The 21,702-nt window shown below is 45.1% G+C and overlaps 1 protein-coding gene across 4 annotated transcripts in view; it reads right to left on the reverse strand.

The window, feature by feature from the left end:
- The window catches only part of LOC143805724 (integrator complex subunit 6-like), a 140,403-nt gene that overhangs the window by 64,833 nt on the left and 53,868 nt on the right, over window positions 1–21,702 (reverse strand). For 3 of the 4 annotated variants that reach the window (XM_077285315.1, XM_077285312.1, XM_077285313.1), the window contains exons 1-2: window positions 6,148–6,448; window positions 5,981–6,058 (exon numbers count right to left, since the gene is read on the reverse strand). The exons of the other annotated variant lie outside the window; for it this stretch is intronic. In XM_077285315.1, the coding sequence (XP_077141430.1) occupies window positions 5,981–6,058; window positions 6,148–6,258 (189 nt within the window). In that variant the 5' untranslated portion in view covers window positions 6,259–6,448. Of the gene's footprint in view, window positions 1–5,980; window positions 6,059–6,147; window positions 6,449–21,702 lie in introns of those variants that run through there. 4 annotated transcript variants of the gene reach the window in all.

Genomic DNA, 21,702 nt, shown 5'->3' on the forward strand with positions numbered 1-21,702 from the left:
AATCAGTATTTCCCTCTATTTATGGGATTTTTTCACCCATTTGCCAAGATCACTATAAGGATTTTTTACCTACCGTATTTTCCGGCGTATAAGACGACTGGGCGTATAAGACGCCCCCCAATAGTTATTTTTTTCTGTGGCTGGGTGTTTGTGGAGAATAAATTTGTCTCTTTTTTCTATACATGGTTCTTGGCTAGTATTGCGCATGTATGTGCCTGGTCCTCATGACTTGGTGTCCAGTCGTTTTTAGATCTAAGTATTGATTTTGTAATATACAATAAAGACATTTATTGATTGGATTATACTCTGGTTTTTGGTCTTTTTGTACAAGTTTTTTTGTGGTATTCAATTTGTTCATGAGTTATATTTCCTTAATGCTATTTTGGGAGTTTTTTGAGTGTTAATATGCTTTCTGGTTATGTGTTCGGGCCAAAAAAAAAATCCAACATGGCTGACGTAGTCTAAACTGGTCATCGGGAAGAAAAACGCAAGTTCGCCCTTCCTTATTGATCTTGTTCAACCCCAGACGCTGAGGCAAACAGAGTTGTTTGTGTTGCCAAATCTGACAAGTCAGTTTTAGGGTATATGCACACGTCCGGATTTCTTGCAGAAATTTCCTGAAGAAAAACGGAAATTTTCTGCAAGAAATCCGCAGTTTTTTTTTTTTTTTTTGTTTTTTTCCGTTTTTTTTGCGTTTTTTTTTAGCATTCTGCAAGCGTAATTAGCTTGCATAATGCTAAAGTTTTCCAAGCGATCTATAGCATCGCTTGGAAAACTGACTGACAAGTTGGTCACACTTGTCAAACATACTGTTTGACAAGTGTGACCAACTTTTTATACTATAGATGCTGCTTATGCAGCATCTATAGTAAGAGATAGAATGTTTAAAAATAATAAAAAAAAATAAAAAAATGGTTATACTCACCCTCTGCAGACAGCCAATCTCCTCAGCGGCGTCCGTTCCTATAGATGCCGGTGTGGTTCAGGACCTTCGATGACGTCGCGGCTTGTGATTGGTCGCGTGAGTCACATGAGCGGTCACACGACCAATCACAAGACAGCGACGTCATCACAGGTCCTGAACCACACCATCTATAGGAACGGAAGAGAAAGCATGCACCGGAGAGGCGGGAACACTTCGGGGGCCATCAGAGGGTGAGTATATCACTATTTTTTATTTTAATTCTTTCTGTGTTTTTTTACCAATTATACGGTGCTCAGTCCGTGGAGGAGAGTCTCCTCTCCTCCACCCTGGGTACCAACCACACATAATCTGCTTACTTCCCGCATGGTGGGCACAGCCCCGTGCGGGAAGTAAGCAGATCAATGCACTCCTAGGTGTGCGGAATCCCCGCAATTCCACATTTTTAATGAACATGTTGCTTTTTTTTTTTCCACGATGCGATTTTTTCGCTGAAAAAAAATGCAACATTTGCACAAAAAATGCGGAATACCCTGTAAATAATAGGAGGCATATGTAAGCGTTTTTTTCACGTTTTTATAGCGAAAAAAAAACGCGAAAAATCCTGAACGTGTGCACATGGCCTCAGGCGTCTTCACCCACAATACCCTGGAATAAAGAAATACTACATAGCCAACCAAATAGATGGCAGGAGGCTCATGTTAAGGGGCAGCCCGGCACAGAAAATCTAATCCATCACCACAGACCCCATTAATAGAGAATCTTTAGCAGGTCCTTCATAAAGTGATGCCACAGGTGCCGATACAAAGTGCATGCGTATATTCACAGAGTACATGCTGCGGATGTCTTGTCTGGATATCTAGAGGTAAAAACCAGCAGCTTACTGCAGAAGCAAAACAAGTGGGATTTTAACTAGGGCTGTGAAGTAGGAGCCCATTTTGGTGGAGTCGGTGTCATGGAAATTGGGGAGTCGGAAGTTTGGCTTACCAACTCCACCGCCCTGTTTTTAACCCCATAATGCAGCAAATACAGTTTTTAGCTTGTTTTTCCTCCTTTGCAAGATCCATAACGTTTTATTTTTATATTGACATCTCCATATGAGAGTTTGTTTTTTGTGGACAGAGTTGTAGTTTTAAGTGACAGGTTCATTTTGCTATGATTTACTGAAGAAAAAGTGAAATGGCGATAAATGCACAACTCCGCCATTATCTTCTGTTTTATGGCATTCACTGTGTGATAAAAATTATGCAAATACTAAGGAAGCTTGTAGAAAGCAGCTCAGGGTGTGTAGGAGCAGAGGACTTCAATATGACCAAACATAGTATCCAGAAAGCAAGAAAAAAAAAAAAAAAAAAGGTAGATGCGCGCACTTTACAATGTGAGACTTTATTGGAAAATAGCAAAATCAAGCTCCATAATACAGGATAAGAATGGCAACGTGTCGCAAACACACGCCGGAGTTCTTTGAGCTCAGACAAGTTGTATATGTACACGGTATATATGTCTCCTAAGAAACCCGGCCTGTGGCTGGACTTCATAGAAGTTACCTAGATGTCAGTGCCTTCAATGGGCCCCAACTGCCACGGGGCAACCCTTGAGACTGCTAGACGTGATGTAAAAGTGATTGGGAACAGCAGCAGTCTGAGCTAGCTCTGATCTCTGCTGTTAAGAGGCAGGTGCCTTCTGTATAACACAGCCAACAACCACCATGAATGGTGCAGGCTCTGCACCGCATTCTCCCCACAAAATATACTAAGGAAGGAAGTTGTTAAAAAAATATTGCCCACAAAAATGCTTTTAATATATAAAGTTATAATAACAAAGTTCTAAAATTGCAGACAGCATAATACAGATAAATAACCAACAGGGAAAACAAATAACCCCTACTAGATACCCTACTCTTGTCCACTACCTACTTACGGGGGTAGGCACCCTAAGTTACTGCGGTTGGTGCCCCCGTTCCACGAAGACTAGCCCTACTAGCCCTACAAATAACCTACTGTCTTTGAAGGTAGTATCACAGATATAATTTGACCCAAAACCAAAATAATCATAAAAAATTAGCAAAATAGTTCGTATAAAGAATAAGAAAAAAATAGAAAAAACAAACTAAGCAAAAAAACAAAAACAGTAGTATAGCCAAAGGCTGAGGACCCTTAATAAGGTATTAATATACAATGAATGGTTACACAGAGAAAAATATCATGATCCTATTCATATAAAACCATTGATGTATCGTGTATAATTTTCAAAAGTAGATCATCATTATCCTATCCATATAGATCCATAAGGGCAAATCCCAATAGTACCATAATTAACATATTATAAAAAATTAGCAAAAAACTATGTGAAAAACATAGATGAAAAAATGAAAAAAACATGTTTTTTTCATTTTTTCATCTATGTTTTTCACATAGTTTTTTGCTAATTTTTTATAATATGTTATTTTTTCTGGGTAAAAGCTATTGGGCCACCAAACTAACAGAGGTGGTTTGTATTGTGCACTGAGTGGCTTTACTTGTCTGCTCTGTGTAAAGGGGAGAATAATATCTTCCTTTTCTATATCCTATATAATATCTCTATGAATATCCTATTAAGGGCTTGTAGCGTGTTGGCTACATAACATATAGAATTTTGTTTTTTTGTTTGGTTGATTTTTCTATTTTTTTCGGTATTGGTTTGAACTATTTTGCTAATTTTTTATAATATGTTAATTATGGTACTATTGGGATTTGCCCTTATGGATCTATATGGATAGGATAATGATGATCTACTTTTGAAAATTATACACGATACATCAATGGTTTTATATGAATAGGATCATGATATTTTTCTCTGTGTAACCATTCATTGTATATTAATACCTTATTAAGGGTCCTCAGCCTTTGGCTCTACTACTATTTTTGTTTTTTGCTTAGTTTGTTTTTTCTATTTTTTTCTTATTCTTTATACGAACTATTTTGCTAATTTTTTATGATTATTTTGGTTTTGGGTCAAATTATATCTGTGATACTACCTTCAAAGACAGTAGGTTATTTGTAGGGCTAGTAGGGCTAGTCTTCGTGGAACGGGGGCACCAACCGCAGTAACTTAGGGTGCCTACCCCCGTAAGTAGGTAGTGGACAAGAGTAGGGTATCTAGTAGGGGTTATTTGTTTTCCCTGTTGGTTATTTATCTGTATTATGCTGTCTGCAATTTTAGAACTTTGTTATTTTAACTTTATATATTAAAAGTTATATTTTAGGAATCCTTGTGTTGTGGTTTGGTTTTGTAGTCTAGGATTCCATTTATATCTGTTTTGGGTTTTCACCACAAAAATGCTGCAGAAGAATCTGTCTTGTTTTAAAGAAGCCCTCCCAAGTATATATTTTTTAATTAAATATTTGTATATGTGCATGTCATGTAGTGTGAGTGAATTAATATACTGCCCTACCGCCGCTCTGCTCCTCTTCTCAGTGACGTCACTGCTCTGCAGACTCTCCGGGCCACACTGCTCTCTGTGTGACCCAGACGTCAATGCGTCACAATGCTGCTCTATAGACTTTCGTTCTAACAGCGACTTTAGGCTCATGCATAGATTCAGATAGTCTGAAGCACTGACATGTCACCGAAAAGAGCAGAACAGCAGTGAGTACATTAATACACACTACATTACATGCAAATACACATTCAATAAAAAGAAAATCTTCACAGGAGCGATTCTTTATAGCTGCTGCATTTCTGTTTTTAAAGCAAATATTGTCTTGTGCAGTGAATAAGGCAGAAATCAGAGGATTGTGTGTGAACGACACTTATCGGGGTTTTCTGGGATATACGATAATAAATAAATTTGGCTAAAGGCAACATTAATAATAAATTATAGTCCAGGTGCCACGTCAGTAGTCCGCGGACGCCGACCACAGCTACACAAGACTCCTCAATGCTGTTTCTAATTAGGACCATTGATGTGACTCGCACAAGAGGTGGCACCAAGCCTAGTCATCAACAGTGCTGGGGATTGGTAGGGGCAGACGGCCACGGACTACTGACATGTCACCTGGGGAGGGCTGCTACCAATCTCCCGGCCCATCAGCAGCAGCCTCAGCGATGGCTGGAGAAACGCAGGCAGACACCAGGCAATAAGACGCCGGGAGCCAAGCCTGCTGCATACAGTGAAGGGGGCAGGCTGATACATAGCCAGTGCCAGAAACTGATGGGATCCTCGCAAGTGTAACTGCAGCAATAGCAGCAAGCAAAACATGGCATTAAAAAGGCAAAACATAGCGAACAGCTGCCCGAGAAAACAACATACACCAAGAGTGGCATGGCAGTAACCATACCGCCATGAGGAATCAATGCACCGTGACAGCTGCAGGCATAAAACACCATGGCGGAATTATTTGGAACCAATGCCCCCCCCCCCCCCCCCCCGACTGGTTTTCAGTATATTACATGGTAACAAACTGTGTCCTGAAAGAATAAAAAGAAAAGAAAACAAAGACAAACAGACCCTCCTACAGCTGTCAATGATGAAAAAAGCTGTCATTGAGGGGTTAATGTGGAGCTGCCCACGTGTGAGGTGAGGGCTGCGGCCCCATCGCCCCCCGAACCCGAGCAGATGACAGCTCAGTGTGAGGCCGCCCGGGGGAGGGGGCGCAGAGGTGACGGAACAGCCAGAGGATTATGGGTTCTGCTGCCAATCAACGCGTAGCGCAGCCAAACAGGAAGGGGCGTGTCCGGCTGCCAGCCTCCACCAGTCAGGGAGCTGCAGTGATGACGTCACCTCGTCCCGCCCCTCCAGCGCCTTCTCCGCCCCACCTCCATCTCAAGCGCTCGAGCCCCATACAAAAGCAAGATGTCCGCCATCTTCAGTGGCTGCGACCCGGCTACTCCCGCCGAAACCTCCCCCTCCCCTCCCCTCCCAGCCTGCACGGGCGCCCCTGCCCTCCCCGGCGGCCACAGTGCCCCCCTCCTCCCCTCAGGAGGACAGTGTGGGTTTGGATGGCGGCCTAACAGGTCCCTCCTGCAACAAGCCGCCCCGGAGTCGGGTGTGAGCGGGGGCAGGCGGGGTGCGTTTACCTTGATGCAGTATGGAGGCTCGTCATACGTAACCAGCATGTACCTGTCGCCCCTACTGGCCGGATCCCGGGCGCGCAACTGCGGGGACACAAACACAACACGGGCGGTGAATAGCACAGACACAGCACCGCACAGCAGCGCTCCGCCCGCCCAGCGCCGCGCGTTACCTTCATGAATAGCTCTACCGCGCCTTTGGCAATATCCAAATACGTCGTCCCCAAGTACGTGCGTTGGTTCATGGAGGCGGACGTGTCTATGAGGAACAGGAGGATAGGCATTTTCAGCGCATGCTAGGCGGTGACCCCACCGAGCGCCAGCCTGCTACTGCCGGCTATCGCCCCCCGGCCCGCTGTCTATACGGGAGGGATGTGGGGGGCGAGTTAGGGGGGTAGTGTCCCCGCTCTGTGGTGTTATGGGTCCCCGGCCGCCGGACGGCCCTCTACCCCGTCTACTGCCCACTTGAGCTCTGAGGCTCTTCACCGTGTTCACTGATAGATAACTTCTCTTCCTAACCCTCAGCCGCGTACCATGTGACCGCCCGGCGCCTTATTGGCTGCCTGGGTTCTACATATTCATGAGCAGTTCTTTCTAAAACCCATACCCGGGCATCACGTGGTCACACGCCGTCCCATTGGCTGCCTGGTCTTGGATGCATGATTATTCATGAGCTGGGCGTAGGCTTTTAGTTTGCGGAAGCCGCGTTGGTTTGTGGGAGTTGTAGTTTGACGGGGCTTTGGTCGGTGTCCATTTTTGGGCTGTTAGGACAAGTGGGCATGGGAGGGTTCACTGTGTGGGTGGCCATAGGGCTGGTCAGGCTCCTCCAGGGGCACTCCTGACAGGATGAAGGGTGGTGGCTAGGTGGCTGTGAGGATAAGGCGTGGCTGAGGGCTTGGTGAAGCCATCTAATGCTGAGATACAGCGACTTGACCACTTATAGCAAGACATATGGAGACTGAGGCAACCCCACTGATGCCAGTAATGGCTCTGCCTTGTCCCTCACCCCCTTAGCACAATGGAGCGGAGGCGCATTCTCAGCCATATTCTTGGGCCCCCATGAGGGTCCATGTAGTCAGGTCCTTGGAAGCCCGCCATTATTCCCTGCCCTGTGGCTGCACTTGGTACAAACCACTTGTTAGAAATCCTTTAAAGGGAACCTGTCAGCTGAATTTGGCAGGACAGGTTTGCGGTCATATGGGCGGGGTTTTCGGGTGTTTGATTCACCCTTTCCTTACCCGCTGGCTGCATGCTGGCCGCAATATTTGATTGAAGTTCATGCTCTGTCCTCCGTAGTGCCGTATTGCCTTGCGCACGCGCAGTATGCTTTGCCCATCTGCAGGCAAAGCCGAAAAGCATTAGTGCGCATGTGCCGGCGTACTATGTCCCGGAAGTATTTAGCTGTGTTCTGGGACATAGTGCACCGGCGCATGCGCACTAATGCTTTTCGGCTTTGCCCGCAGTTGGGCAAAGCATACTGCGCGTGTGCAAGGCAATATTGCCTTGCGCAGGCGTGTACTACGGAGGACAAAACATTTTATTATGTAACACAATCAGTAAACTCTGTACTACACGTGTGACTTTTATAGGGACAGAGTCTCCTGTATGAATGGTTTTGTTTGCGTCTTGGGGAGAAAGACACCTTTTAAGCGGTGTGGTAGCCGGCACCAGGATGGTTGCAGCAGATCTTTTAATAAGTCCCTAATTTTACCCTCCATGAAAAATAAATCATGTATGCAAATACTTACTAAAAAATGCATATATCGCCTGCAATAAACCCCAATAAGCAGCTCATGGTGCGATGATGCTTGTACCTGCATCCGCCACTAATTCATTTCCAGGTCATCTATGCGCACTGAGGTCACACCATCCCCTGGATCTGGTACATCTAGCGACATTTGTACTAAAATGATTGATTGACCACCATCTCCTACTCTCCCTGCTCCATTCAATAGGCATAAAGGTGACTGCCGTCTGCTGGTTCTATCTTTCTGACCGCTCCTTCAGTGTATTGTTCGTTGGCTCCACTTCTTTTCCTCTCACTATTGGGGTCCCTCAGGGCTCAGTCCTTGGCCCCCTTCTCTCTCTAAACGGCCCCGATTGGACAGACCATCAGCAAATTTGGCTTTCAGTACCATCTTCATGCCGATGACCCACAACTATACACGTCAACCCCTGTCCTTACCCCTCTGTACTACAGAACACCAGTGACTGTCTGTCCGCAGTTTCCAACATCCATGTCCACTCTCTATCTGAAACTCAATCTTTCCAAAACAGATTCTGGGAGCAGAAGTAGTTCAACCATCCTCCCTAAATCTGACATCTTCCTCTCTGTGGGTGGCACCATAATAACACCTAGGCAGCAGGCATGCTGTCTGGGTGTTATGTCTGACTCTGATCTCTCCTTCACCTCCCATATACAGTCTCTTTCCCACTCTTGTTGTTTACACCTGAAGAACATCTCTAGAATCTGCTCCTTTTTCACCATGATCCACTCCCGCCTGGACTAGTGTAATGCTCTATTAATTAGCCTCCCCCTCACTCGACTCTCCCCTTTCCAGTCCATCCTTAATGCAGCAGCCATGGCCGTCCATCTGGCTAAACGGTAATCAGACACATCCGCTCTGTGCCAGTCATTGCACGGGCTGCCCTTACATTATAGGATTCAATTTACACTACTTGTTCTTACCCATAATGCTCTCCACAATGTGCCACCCCCCTATATGTCCTCCATCATTTCTGTTAATCGGCCTACTTGCGCTTAACGCTCCGCAAGCAACTTTCGGCTAACATCCACTCTAATCTGTACTTCCCACTTTCGAGTCCAAAACTTTTACCGAGTTGCACCAAGACTCTGGAATGCTCTACCCCAAGAAATTAAGACTACCCATAACTTGTGTTTTTAGGAAGCGCCTAAAACTCTGCATCTGTTTATGGCAGCCTATCACATTCCCTAATCTAACTCCTTTTATGTATAGCCCATTCACTATTTCTCTAAACATAATTCTCCAAACTCCACTTCACCCAAAAGCACCACACATATTGGCTGGTGACTACCTCATGCAGCCTGTATCTATCCCCATTTCTCCATTTTGGCTGGACCATCATTGTAAATGTGCACCTGTACTTTGTGTCACCCCCATCTCACTGTAGATTGTAAGCTCTTACGAGCAGAGTCGTCATTATCTTGAAATTATTGAGTGCAAACAATGTAAAAAACAACTGGGTTCGCGCTGCAGTGTGTAACAACTAGGATTATGCACCCAATGCTCTGCTGAGATAGTGCATAATGTGCCAGTGGAATTAATGCCAGAGAGATAAACGCTACAGTGCCCAGCACTGATCACCGAGGATGCCCCGATATTTAACCCTCCAAGGTTGTCACTCAAAATGCCCGGACCGCCCATTTAGCACACTGCTGGAATCATGCCCCATATTTTAACAAACTTCCATGATGTTCATCATTCCACTGATTATATAGTTGCTCTGCGGGCCACGCTTCCTATAATTCTATATTGCCAGCACTTTTATGGGGCATGATTCCAGCAGTGTGCTAAATGGGCAGTCCGGGCATTTTGAGTGACAACCTTGGAGGGTTAAATATCGGGGCATCCTCGGTGATCAGTAACCCTGAGGAAGAAGGACGCCACTCCTTCGAAACGCGTCGGTTTGATCCCTGCGGTACCCCGTACTTTCCCTGAGCTTAGTGACGTCACGCGCTGAGCCCTGCGCCAGCGAGCTCCTCCCTCCGCTGGTTCCCGCTCGTATCCAGGGACGCTACCGGCCGGAGCAGTCCCTGGCTCTACGCAGCTTCCGCAAAGCACTCTGCTCTGCGGTTACTTTCTCCTGCTCGACCGCCTGTCTGCCCGCACACCTGCCCGACGAACACCACCGATCAACATCCATCATCGTACACCGGACCACTGCATCACAACGGTGAGTGTGCATATCGCTTACCGGCTTTTCTGACTCACCAGGTCTCAGTCTGACCATCGATATCTGGTACATGGTGGCTTTGTGGTGTGCTGGGCACTGTAGCGTTTATCTCTCTGGCATTAATTCCACTGGCACATTATGCACTATCTCAGCAGAGCATTGGGTGCATAATCCTAGTTGTTACACACTGCAGCGCGAACCCAGTTGTTTTTTACATTGTTTGCACTCACTAATTGGCAGCGGAGGCCCCTCTCTGTCTCGGTTCCTGCGGCTCAGTGTCTTTTTGGTGAGGTAGCGCTGGTGTATTCTTGTATATTCATCTTGAAATTATTGTATTATCTTTAACTGTGTTACTTATGACTTATGTTGTGTATGAACCGCTGAATTGTAGAGCACTGCGGAATATGTTGGCGCTATATAAATAAAGATTATTATTGATGGCATATGTGTGATTCTGTCCCTGAAATGTAATCCATGGTCACCTACTCTATGAAGAGAGCAGGAAGGAGCGGAGACAAGATGCAGGGAGCCTCTAGGAAGGGTAGGTTCACGGTGTCACGTCGGGTATCTGGCACGACTTCCCAGTATAAGCAGAATGGCTGGAGGAACATTTGACCCCAATTCCAAGGAAAACTCTCAGGTCCTAGAACTGTTCAAAACCCCAGCTCTAACTGTACACGTACCCAGTCCCGTACTCTAATGAAGAATTTTAAGCTACAGGGTAACGTGGCCATTGTTAAAAATTAAGTTTCAATCTGTAGCCTTACATACGATATTGAGGGACGGAAAAGAATCCCTGCAGGACTAGTCCGGCCTTCGATCTTACACTCCCTGGGTGAGAGACATCTCTGAAGTAATCCCTGTTATGATCTGGTGGCCTAGGAGCAGCATGGACGAGCTCTGGAGTAGGTGGCCTCTATACTGACTGCAGACCATGAACTTAACACCGCAACTAGAAGTGGCCGTGGGATGTTCCTGTCACTCCCTAGACACCTCGTCACAGCCGGAGGACTAATTACCCCTAAAGAAAGAAACAGGAAAACTATCTTGCCTCAGAGAAAATCCCCAAAGGAAAGACAGCCCCCCACAAATATTGACTGTGAGACGAGAGGGAAATTACAAACGCAGACTGAAAACAGAATTTAGCAAAGGAGGCCACGCTACCTAGAAAGAAAAGACAGGACAGAGTACTGTGCGGTCAGTATTAAAATACTACAAAAATCCACCACAGAGAATACAAAAATCTCCACAGCTAACTAAAGGCATGGAGGGTAACTCTGCGACTCCAGAGCTTCCAGCTTGGCTGAATAAATCCTTACACAGACAAAGCTGGACAAGAAAAAACATAGCAATTCACTGAACTATAAAGTCCACCGCATGTGGACTGCAAAAACAAAACCAGGACTTATCTTTGATGATTTGGACAATCCAGCAGGAGAAACCAAGCAGAGATGTGAATCCTCCAGAAAAACAATGGACAACTGGCACTCACTAAAGGGTGAAGCCAGACTAAATAGCCCCGTCCAAAGTGGAAGCACCTGATGACTGCTGTGAAGGACAAACAGCAGCACTACCACTTATAACCACCGGAGGGAGCCCAAGAGCAGAACCCACAACAGAATTCACAACAAATCCCGTCTTGGCAGGACTATTGCATATCGATAGGAATATCGCGCCTGTGAGCTGGCACTCTTACTTTGATTGCATCGAGAATGTTGGCTTACATACTGCAGATTGGACTTGTCTTCTTAGCAGATGAGATCTGGAGAATTTAGGGCAACGGATGTAAAAGAAGATGCCATTCATCAGACCAGGCCATCTTTTCCCATTTCTCCATGGCCATTGCTTTCTGCCCGGTGACAGATCAGCATAGCGCTACGCAACGTTCTAGCTCCATTTTATCATAGCTGTTGTGAATTCTGCTCTTGGGCTCCCTCCGGTGGTTATAAGTGGTAGTGCTGCTGTCTCTGGATCGCAGCATTCATCAGGTGTGTCAAGTTTTTGCAATCCTGACTGGGCTATTTAGCCTTGCTTGACCCTTTAGTCAGTGCCAGTTGTCCATTGTTCCTGGAGGATTCACATCCTTGCCTGCTCTCTCCTGCTTTGCTGTTCCTTTCAACAAGATAAGTTCTGGCCTTGATTTTTGCTGTCCACATGCTGTGGCCTTATTGTTCAGTTCTTTTCCATGTTTTTGTCTTGTCCAGCTTGGTCTGAATAAGGATTTGTTTAGCCAAGCTGGTATCTCTGGAGATGCAGATATACCCTCCATATCTTTAGTTAGCTGTGGAGATTTTTGTATTTTCTGTGGTGGATATTTTCTAGTGTTTTAATACTGACCGCATAGTACTCTGTCCTATCCTTTCTATTTAGCTAGAAGTGGCCTCCTTTGCTAAATTCTGATTTCAGTCTGTGTATGTTTTTCCCTCTCCTCTCACAGTCAATATTTGTGGGGGACCAATAAGAAAAGAAGCACCAAGAGAACCAAATATAAAATATGGTAACAACTTTATTGAGTACAAGAATGTAGACATAAAAAAACACAGAAAAAACACAGGACAGATGACAGGGAACACACCATAAAGGTGGCACCACAGGAACCGGCAGGCAAACCACAGTACAAGAGCATCACAATAAGCCTAAATCATGTGCACCCAAATAAGGTAAACATACATATATCCCAATATGTTTGGACAAATGCCAATAATGAGGGGCACCGATAAGGAGTAGCTGTATACAAAAGAGGACATGTAGAGATGCAAGAGAGTAAAAATAAAGAGGATAATACCTGCGGGACCGTGATGCCACCCACCCCAACGCCGCGTTTCGGCCTCGTGCCTTCTTCCGGGGGTAACACGGCACGAGGCCGAAACACGGCGTTGGGGTGGGTGGCATCACAGTCCCGCAGGTATTATCCTCTTTATTTTTACTCTCTTGCATCTCTACATGTCCTCTTTTGTATACAGCTACTCCTTATCGGTGCCCCTCATTATTGGCATTTGTCCAAACATATTGGGATATATGTATGTTTACCTTATTTGGGTGCACATGATTTAGGCTTATTGTGATGCTCTTGTACTGTGGTTTGCCTGCCGGTTCCTGTGGTGCCACCTTTATGGTGTGTTCCCTGTCATCTGTCCTGTGTTTTTTCTGTGTTTTTTTATGTCTACATTCTTGTACTCAATAAAGTTGTTACCATATTTTATATTTGGTTCTCTTGGTGCTTCTTTTCTTATTGATTTATTATATTCAATTGGCACTGAACCCTATTAGATATACCCTGACACCCCTTCCATTATCTCGGTGTGGTGTGTATATTTTGCTTTTGGATTTATAAATATTTGTGGGGGGCTGGCTATCCTTTGGGAATTTTCTCTGAGGCAAGATAGTTTTCCTTTTCTATCTCTAGGGGTAATTAGTCCTCCGGCTGTGTCGAGATGTCTAGGGAGTGATAGGTACATTCCACGGCTACTTCTAGTTGCGGTGTTAAGTTCAGGGTCTGCGGTCAGTACAGGTACCACCTTCTCCAGAGTACGTCTCATGCTGCTCTTAGGCCACCAGATCATAACAGTACAACTGGCCCACAATGAGTTAACCGCATCTCAGAAGGGAAGGAAAGTGCTGAGCCATTTTTTTTTCTGTAGTCTGTTGTGTTTTTTTTTTTCCCTCTTTACCTCTGGGTGGCTCAGGAGTTCGGCGCTGGTATGGATGTTCAGGGATTGGCTTCTCGTGTGGATCAACTTGCTGCTAGAGTACAGGGTATTTCCGATTATATCGTTCAGACTCCGGTTTTAGAGCCTAGAATTCCAACTCCTGATTTGTTTCTTGGGGACAGGTCCACATTTTTGAGCTTTAAAAATAACTGTAAACTGTTTTTTGCTCTGAAACCCCGTTCCTCTGGTGATCCCATCCAGCAGGTTAAAATTGTTATATCTCTGCTGCGTGGTGACCCCCAGGATTGGGCATTTGCCCTGGAACCTGGGAATCCGGCATTGCTTAATGTAGACACCTTTTTTCAGGCGCTTGGGTTATTGTATGATGAACCTAATTCAGTGGATCATGCTGAGAAGACCTTGTTGGCCCTGTGTCAGGGTCAAGAAGCGGCAGAATCATATTGCCAGAAATTTAGAAAATGGTCTGTACTGACTAAATTGAATGAGGATGCCTTGGCGGCAATTTTCAGAAAGGGTCTTTCTGAATCCGTTAAAGATGTTATGGTGGGGTTCCCCACGCCTGCTGGTCTGAGTGATTCTATGTCTCTGGCCATTCAGATTGATCGGCGCTTGCGCGAGCGCAGAGTTGTGCACACTATGGCATTGTCTTCCGAGCGGAGTCCTGAGCCTATGCAGTGTGATAGGATTGTGTCTAGAGCTGAACGACAAGGATTCAGACGTCAGAATAGGTTGTGTTTTTACTGCGGCGATTCTGCTCATGTTATTTCTGATTGCCCTAAGCGTACCAAGAGAATCGCTAGTTCTGTTACCATCAGTACTGTACAACCTAAATTTCTGTTATCTGTGACCCTGATCTGCTCATTATCGTCATTTTCTGTCATGGCATTTGTGGATTCAGGCGCCGCTCTAAACTTAATGGACTTAGAATTTGCCAGACGTTGTGGTTTCCCCTTGCAGCCTTTGCAGAGTCCTAATCCTTTGAGGGGCATTGATGCTACACCGTTGGCTAAAAATAAACCTCAGTTTTGGACACAGCTGACCATGTGCATGGCGCCAGCCCATCAGGAAGATTGTCGTTTTCCGGTGTTGCATAATTTGCATGATGCTATTGTGCTGGGTTTCCCATGGTTACAGGTGCATAATCCGGTGTTAGATTGGAAATCTATGTCTGTGACTAGTTGGGGTTGTCAGGGGGTTCATGGTGACGTTCCTTTGATGTCAATTTCCTCCTCCCCCTCTTCTGAAATTCCTGAGTTTTTGTCAAATTTCCAGGATGTATTCAATGAGCCCAAGTCCAGTTCCCTTCCACCGCATAGGGACTGTGATTGTGCTATTGACTTGATTCCAGGCTGTAAGTTCCCTAAGGGCCGACTTTTCAACCTGTCTGCGCCAGAACATACCGCCATGCGGAGCTATGTTAAGGAGTCCTTGGAGAAGGGGCATATTCGGCCATCTTCTTCACCATTGGGAGCAGGTTTTTTTTTTGTTGCCAAAAAAAGATGGCTCCTTGAGACCCTGTATTGATTAGCGCCTCTTGAATAAGATCACGGTCAAATTCCAATACCCTTTGCCTTTGCTTTCTGATCTGTTTGCTAGGATTAAGGGGGCTAGTTGGTTTACTAAGATTGACCTTCGAGGGGCATATAATCTTGTTCGTATTAAGCAGGGTGACGAATGGAAAACTGCGTTTAATACGCCCGAAGGTCATTTTGAATACCTTGTGATGCCATTCGGACTCTCTAATGCTCCATCTGTGTTTCAGTCCTTCATGCATGATATATTTCGGAATTATCTTGATAAATTCATGATTGTATATTTGGATGATATTTTGATTTTTTCAGATGATTGGGAGTCTCATGTGAAAAAAGTCAGGATGGTATTTCAGATCCTTCGTGATAATGCCTTGTTTGTGAAGGGGTCTAAGTGCCTCTTTGGAGTACAGAAGATTTCTTTTTTGGGCTTCATTTTTTCTCCCTCATCTATAGAAATGGATCCGGTAAAGGTTCAGGCCATTCATGATTGGATCCAGCCCACATCCGTGAAGAGCCTTCAGAAATTTTTGGGCTTTGCTAATTTTTATTGCCGTTTCATTGCCAACTTCTCCAGTGTGGTTAAACCCCTGACCGATTTGATGAAGAAAGGCGCTGATGTGTCGAATTGGCCCTCTGCGGCTGTTTCTGCCTTTCAGGAGCTTAAACGCCGATTTACTTCTGCTCCTGTGTTGCGTCAGCCGGATGTTTCTCTTCCTTTTCAGGTTGAGGTTGACGCTTCTGAGATTGGGGCAGGGGCCGTTTTGTCTCAGAGGAATTCTGATGGTTCCTTGATGAAACCGTGTGCCTTCTTTTCTCGAAAGTTTTCGCCTGCGGAACGCAATTATGATGTCGGCAATCGTGAGTTGTTGGCTATGAAGTGGGCATTTGAGGAGTGGCGACATTGGCTTGAGGGGGCCAAGCACCGTATTGTGGTCTTGACCGATCATAAGAATCTGATTTACCTCAAGTCTGCCAAACGGCTGAATCCTAGACAGGCCCGATGGTCCCTGTTTTTCTCCCGTTTTGATTTTGTGGTCTCGTATCTTCCGGGTTCTAAGAATGTTAAGGCTGATGCCCTCTCTAGGAGCTTTTTGCCTGATTCTCCTGGGGTCCTTGAGCCGGTCGGTATTCTGAAGGAAGGGGTGATTCTTTCTGCCATCTCCCCTGATTTACGACGGGTTCTTCAGGAATTTCAGGCTGATAAACCTGACCGCTGTCCAGTGGGGAAACTGTTTGTTCCTGACAGATGGACTAGTAAAGTGATTTCGGAGGTTCATTGTTCTGTGTTGGCTGGTCATCCTGGGATTTTTGGTACCAGAGATTTGGTTGGTAGGTCCTTTTGGTGGCCTTCTTTGTCACGGGATGTGCGTTCTTTTGTGCAGTCCTGTGGGACTTGTGCGCGGGCCAAGCCTTGCTGTTCCCGCGCTAGTTGGTTGCTTTTGCCTTTGCCGGTCCCTGAGAGGCCTTGGACGCATATTTCTATGGATTTTATTTCGGATCTTCCGGTTTCCCAGAGGATGTCGGTTATCTGGGTGGTTTGTGACCGGTTTTCTAAGATGGTTCATTTGGTACCTTTGCCTAAGTTGCCTTCCTCTTCTGATTTGGTTCCGTTGTTTTTTTCAGCATGTGGTTCGTTTGCATGGCATTCCGGAGAATATTGTGTCAGATAGAGGTTCCCAGTTTGTTTCTAGGTTTTGGCGGGCCTTTTGTGCTAGGCTGGGCATTGATTTGTCTTTTTCTTCCGCGTTTCATCCTCAGACAAATGGCCAAACCGAGCGAACTAATCAGACTTTGGAAACTTATTTGAGATGCTTTGTGTCTGCTGATCAGGATGATTGGGTGGCTTTCTTGCCGAGTTTGCCCTTAATAATCGGGCTAGTTCTGCTACCTTGGTTTCACCCTTCTTTTGTAACTCTGGTTTTCATCCTCGTTTTTCTTCGGGGCAGGTTGAGCCTTCTGATTGTCCTGGGGTGGACTCTGTGGTTGACAGGTTGCAGCAAATTTGGGCTCATGTTGTTGACAATTTGGTGTTGTCTCAGGAGGGGGCTCAGCGTTTTGCTAACCGTCGTCGGTGTGTTGGTTCCCGGCTTCGGGTTGGGGATTTGGTCTGGTTGTCTTCCCGTCATGTTCCTATGAAGGTTTCTTCCCCTAAGTTTAAGCCTCGGTTTATTGGCCCTTATAGGATTTCTGAGATTATCAATCCAGTGTCTTTTCGTTTGGCCCTTCCAGCCTCCTTTTTCCATCCATAATGTTTTTCATAGATCTTTGTTGCGGAAATATGTGGTGCCCGTTGTTCCCTCTGTTGATCCTCTTGGCCCGGTGTTGATTGATGGGGAGTTGGAGTATGTGGTTGAGAAGATTTTGGATTCTCGTTTTTCGAGGCGGAAGCTTCAGTATCTTGTCAAATGGAAGGGTTATGGCCAGGAGGATAATTCTTGGGATGTTGCCTCCGATGTTCATGCTGAGGATTTGGTTCGTGCCTTTCATTTGGCTCGTCCGGATCGGCCTGGGGGCTCTGGTGAGGGTTCGGTGACCCCTCCTCAAGGGGGGGGTACTGTTGTGAATTCTGCTCTTGGGCTCCCTCCGGTGGTTATAAGTGGTAGTGCTGCTGTCTCTGGATCGCAGCATTCATCAGGTGTGTCAAGTTTTTGCAATCCTGACTGGGCTATTTAGCCTTGCTTGACCCTTTAGTCAGTGCCAGTTGTCCATTGTTCCTGGAGGATTCACATCCTTGCCTGCTCTCTCCTGCTTTGCTGTTCCTTTCAACAAGATAAGTTCTGGCCTTGATTTTTGCTGTCCACATGCTGTGGCCTTATTGTTCAGTTCTTTTCCATGTTTTTGTCTTGTCCAGCTTGGTCTGAATAAGGATTTGTTTAGCCAAGCTGGTATCTCTGGAGATGCAGATATACCCTCCATATCTTTAGTTAGCTGTGGAGATTTTTGTATTTTCTGTGGTGGATATTTTCTAGTGTTTTAATACTGACCGCATAGTACTCTGTCCTATCCTTTCTATTTAGCTAGAAGTGGCCTCCTTTGCTAAATTCTGATTTCAGTCTGTGTATGTTTTTCCCTCTCCTCTCACAGTCAATATTTGTGGGGGGCTGGCTATCCTTTGGGAATTTTCTCTGAGGCAAGATAGTTTTCCTTTTCTATCTCTAGGGGTAATTAGTCCTCCGGCTGTGTCGAGATGTCTAGGGAGTGATACGTACATTCCACGGCTACTTCTAGTTGCGTTAAGTTCAGGGTCTGCGGTCAGTACAGGTACCACCTTCTCCAGAGTACGTCTCATGCTGCTCTTAGGCCACCAGATCATAACACATAGCCAACAGTTCACCAGTTTCCCTTCTATGGAGCACTTTTGGTATAAATTAACTCTTTCTTACTAGGAACACCCCACTAGACCTGCTGCTTCCAGGATACACTGACCCAGTTACATTATAATTTGGCTATTGTCAAAGTTGCTCGGATCCTCCTTGTTGCCCATTTTTCCCCGCTATCAACTTCAAGAAGTGGCTGTTCACTGTCTGCCTAATAGATCACAGTGCATTCCAGGCGCCATTGTCAAAAGATGAAGTGTTCACTTCACTCGTCAGTAGTTTTCATGTCATGGTTGATTGATGACTTTCCTGTTATTTTACAGGTTGTTCGTATCATACATCATGGTTACACTTACTGTATAACCTGTGTAAGAATTCAGGGAGGTAATTAGGGGTCGTGTAAGGAGGGAGGAGTGATAATTTACCTTCAGACATCATTATGTATAATTGGGAACCTCTGCATTCAGCATAGCCTGGATTCCCCGCAGTCAGACCTTTCCAATGTAACATATTAAGTGGATATATAGTAAACAATTATTTGACCAAAAAAAGCCCTTTAAGTACATGTTCACACAGGACTTTTTGGAGGTGAAAAAAAAAAATCAGACAAGATTTTCAAGAGGAATCCGCTCTAGGAAACACTGCTTAAGGCTATGTTCCCACAATAAGATTGGGGCAGTTTTTGACACTACAGAATTTCTGTACCTATTTACATTACTTGCATTTGTTCATTGCTTTTTTGTGTGCATTGTTTAATTACGTTTTTGACTCGGTGTTTTTTGTCTCTTGTTGGTGTGTCATGCTTTAATTTAAGCGGCTTTGTTTTTTAGACTTCCTAGTATTTGGCTTTGACAAAACTTTATTTAGATACTTAGGTGGGGATTAAATGCACTTTTGATGCATTTACGCAGTAAAAACACATTTTCCGCATCTAATGCAAGTCCATGGGGAAAGTCTGCACCAAAAACTCAGGGCATCCGCAGAGAAATTGCCATGCTGCAGATAGGAAACACGCACCGCAGATCAGTTTACGATGAGTGACAATGAAGCACAGTGAGCAGGAGATTTCTATAAGTCCCATCCGCTTTCCTGTAACTGTAAGACACAGCAAAAATGCACAACGTCAAAAATGCACAACATCAAAAATGCAAAATGCACAACGTAAAAAACGCATCAAAAACTCATAGTCGGAACACGGCCTTATTGTTTTCGGAGTCGTTTGTTTTCCCTAAAGGGAACTTTAGTAGTGTTTTGCAGCCTTTTGTCTTCCCGGTGTCAAATCACATCATGTTTCACAGAGAGGAAGAGAGAGTATTGAAACAACTGAAGTAGTTTTTGAAGAGGATCTGTTTTATAAAAACTTTTCAATAACTAGGAGTGAACATACCCTAAGGAAGCATTCCTGCATGTAGAAATATCCTATGCGACCCTCTAGCATGAAGCAAATGTTCTTTGTAAGGCGAGTGATGCTTACAGCAACTGATCAGATTTCTTTATAAAATGAAAACGGATATCAGATTGGCTGTTATATAGAAGATATGTGGGGATTTGTTAGTGTATTTGTGTTTTTGTAATAAAATGTATCTTATTTAAAATAAAAAAAAGTTGTGTGTCAATTATTCAGAAACGAGCAGTTCCTTGATGATTCTTCTTCTCCCTGCTCTGCTACATTTTTGTGCTCATCTGAAAAAAGAGGATACAGCTATGATAGAGGCCAGACAGTATCGCAGTGACAACTTCATGCAAGCGAATGTCTGTCGGGGTTCCAATCGAAATAGAGTTTTTTTGGGGATTGCAACAGAAACTCGGATTTCATGCTCAATGGAGAGCACTGTGTTAATGTGAACCTAGCCTTAATGGCATATGATACAGTAGACGTGGGCAAAGTGCTGCCCGACGGTCCCATGGCTGTCCCTGTCTTGCCCACCAAGAGGTACAGCCAAAGAGATGGAAATCAAATGCTGGGGCGGTGTTTGGGTTTGGATTGCACTGTGCACCTGACCTGCAAAGACGTGTAGAGACTCAGATCAGGTGAACACAGGACGGCGAATGCGGTGCACGCCGACAGCTGATGCGCTGCTCAGGGTGTAATAATCCACGCTCACACTGCCTGAGCAGCACATGCTGAAGTCTCCTCTTCACTGCCTAAGGTCAATGATAAGTATCCATTAAACATACTGAATGTTCCCCAAAAAATTACCACCCCCAAATCGTGAGTCTGGAAAAAAATTAGGCTTATACTGTTCTAGGATCACACTTTAGGCCCAGAGAAAACATATTTGGCCTCATAGGCATGACGTGTGGAGTGAATATAAGATAAATTGGAGCCACATGTCACGTGTGCATGAGCCCAAATATCTTATTATTAAAGCTGAGTAATGCAGATGCATAATAATTACACAATCGTAAAGTATGGACCCAACATTAAGTGCCCCAGACCTCTACAATAAAAACTCAATAAGTTAACTTGTTACCTGCACCAGTGCCATGCGGCCGCTCTGTGTCCCCCACTGGTGACAGTGCACACTGATCGCTGCACCCGTCATGTGACCTTGTGTATGTCAGAGGGGCCACAGGGGACCTAGGGCTCAGAGAGGCCAAATGGCGCCTGTGCAGAAGGCAAGTATACTTTAATGAGGTTTTCATGTTATAGATGTCAGAGTTTAAAGGCCAGTGTTGGGTTAAATTAATTTCTGATATTACTCACCCTCCCTGGTTCCTCCGCTGCTAAGGTCTCTGTTTATTGGTTGCAGTGGTGACATCATGACTACAGCTTACTTCACCGCTGCTGCCAATCACTGAACTCAGTGGCTCTGCAGATGTAGATAGCATGACCTGCTGAGCTCAGTGATTGGCTGCAGATATGATGCACGCTGTCATCTTGGCATTACTGCTGCAGCCAATAAACAGACTGGAGCAGAAGCTCAGAGGCAGCGCTGCACCCGGGGAGAGTAAGTAACCCAGAAAACTATAAATGGGAGACACCTGGGCAGTGGTCTGAGGGCATTTAAAAAGGGGCTGTCCAGTAGTAGATAACACCTTTAAATGGTTTTTACACAAATACATATTTTCTGTCCAGTGGATAGCACTGCATAAAACAAGCAGTTACTCACCTGCATAAAACTAACAAGCAGTTACTCACCTTCCCCTGCCCTGTATGACTAAGGGTTTATTTCCACAGGGCGTATTGGCAGCGCTTTGAACGCAGCGGATACCCTGCTCCACCCGAAGCGCCCCCCTGTTGTATGCGTGGTAATTCCGGATGTGTTCAT

This window comes from Ranitomeya variabilis, chromosome 2, assembly GCF_051348905.1.
Source record: "Ranitomeya variabilis isolate aRanVar5 chromosome 2, aRanVar5.hap1, whole genome shotgun sequence".
NCBI lineage: Eukaryota > Metazoa > Chordata > Amphibia > Anura > Dendrobatidae > Ranitomeya > Ranitomeya variabilis.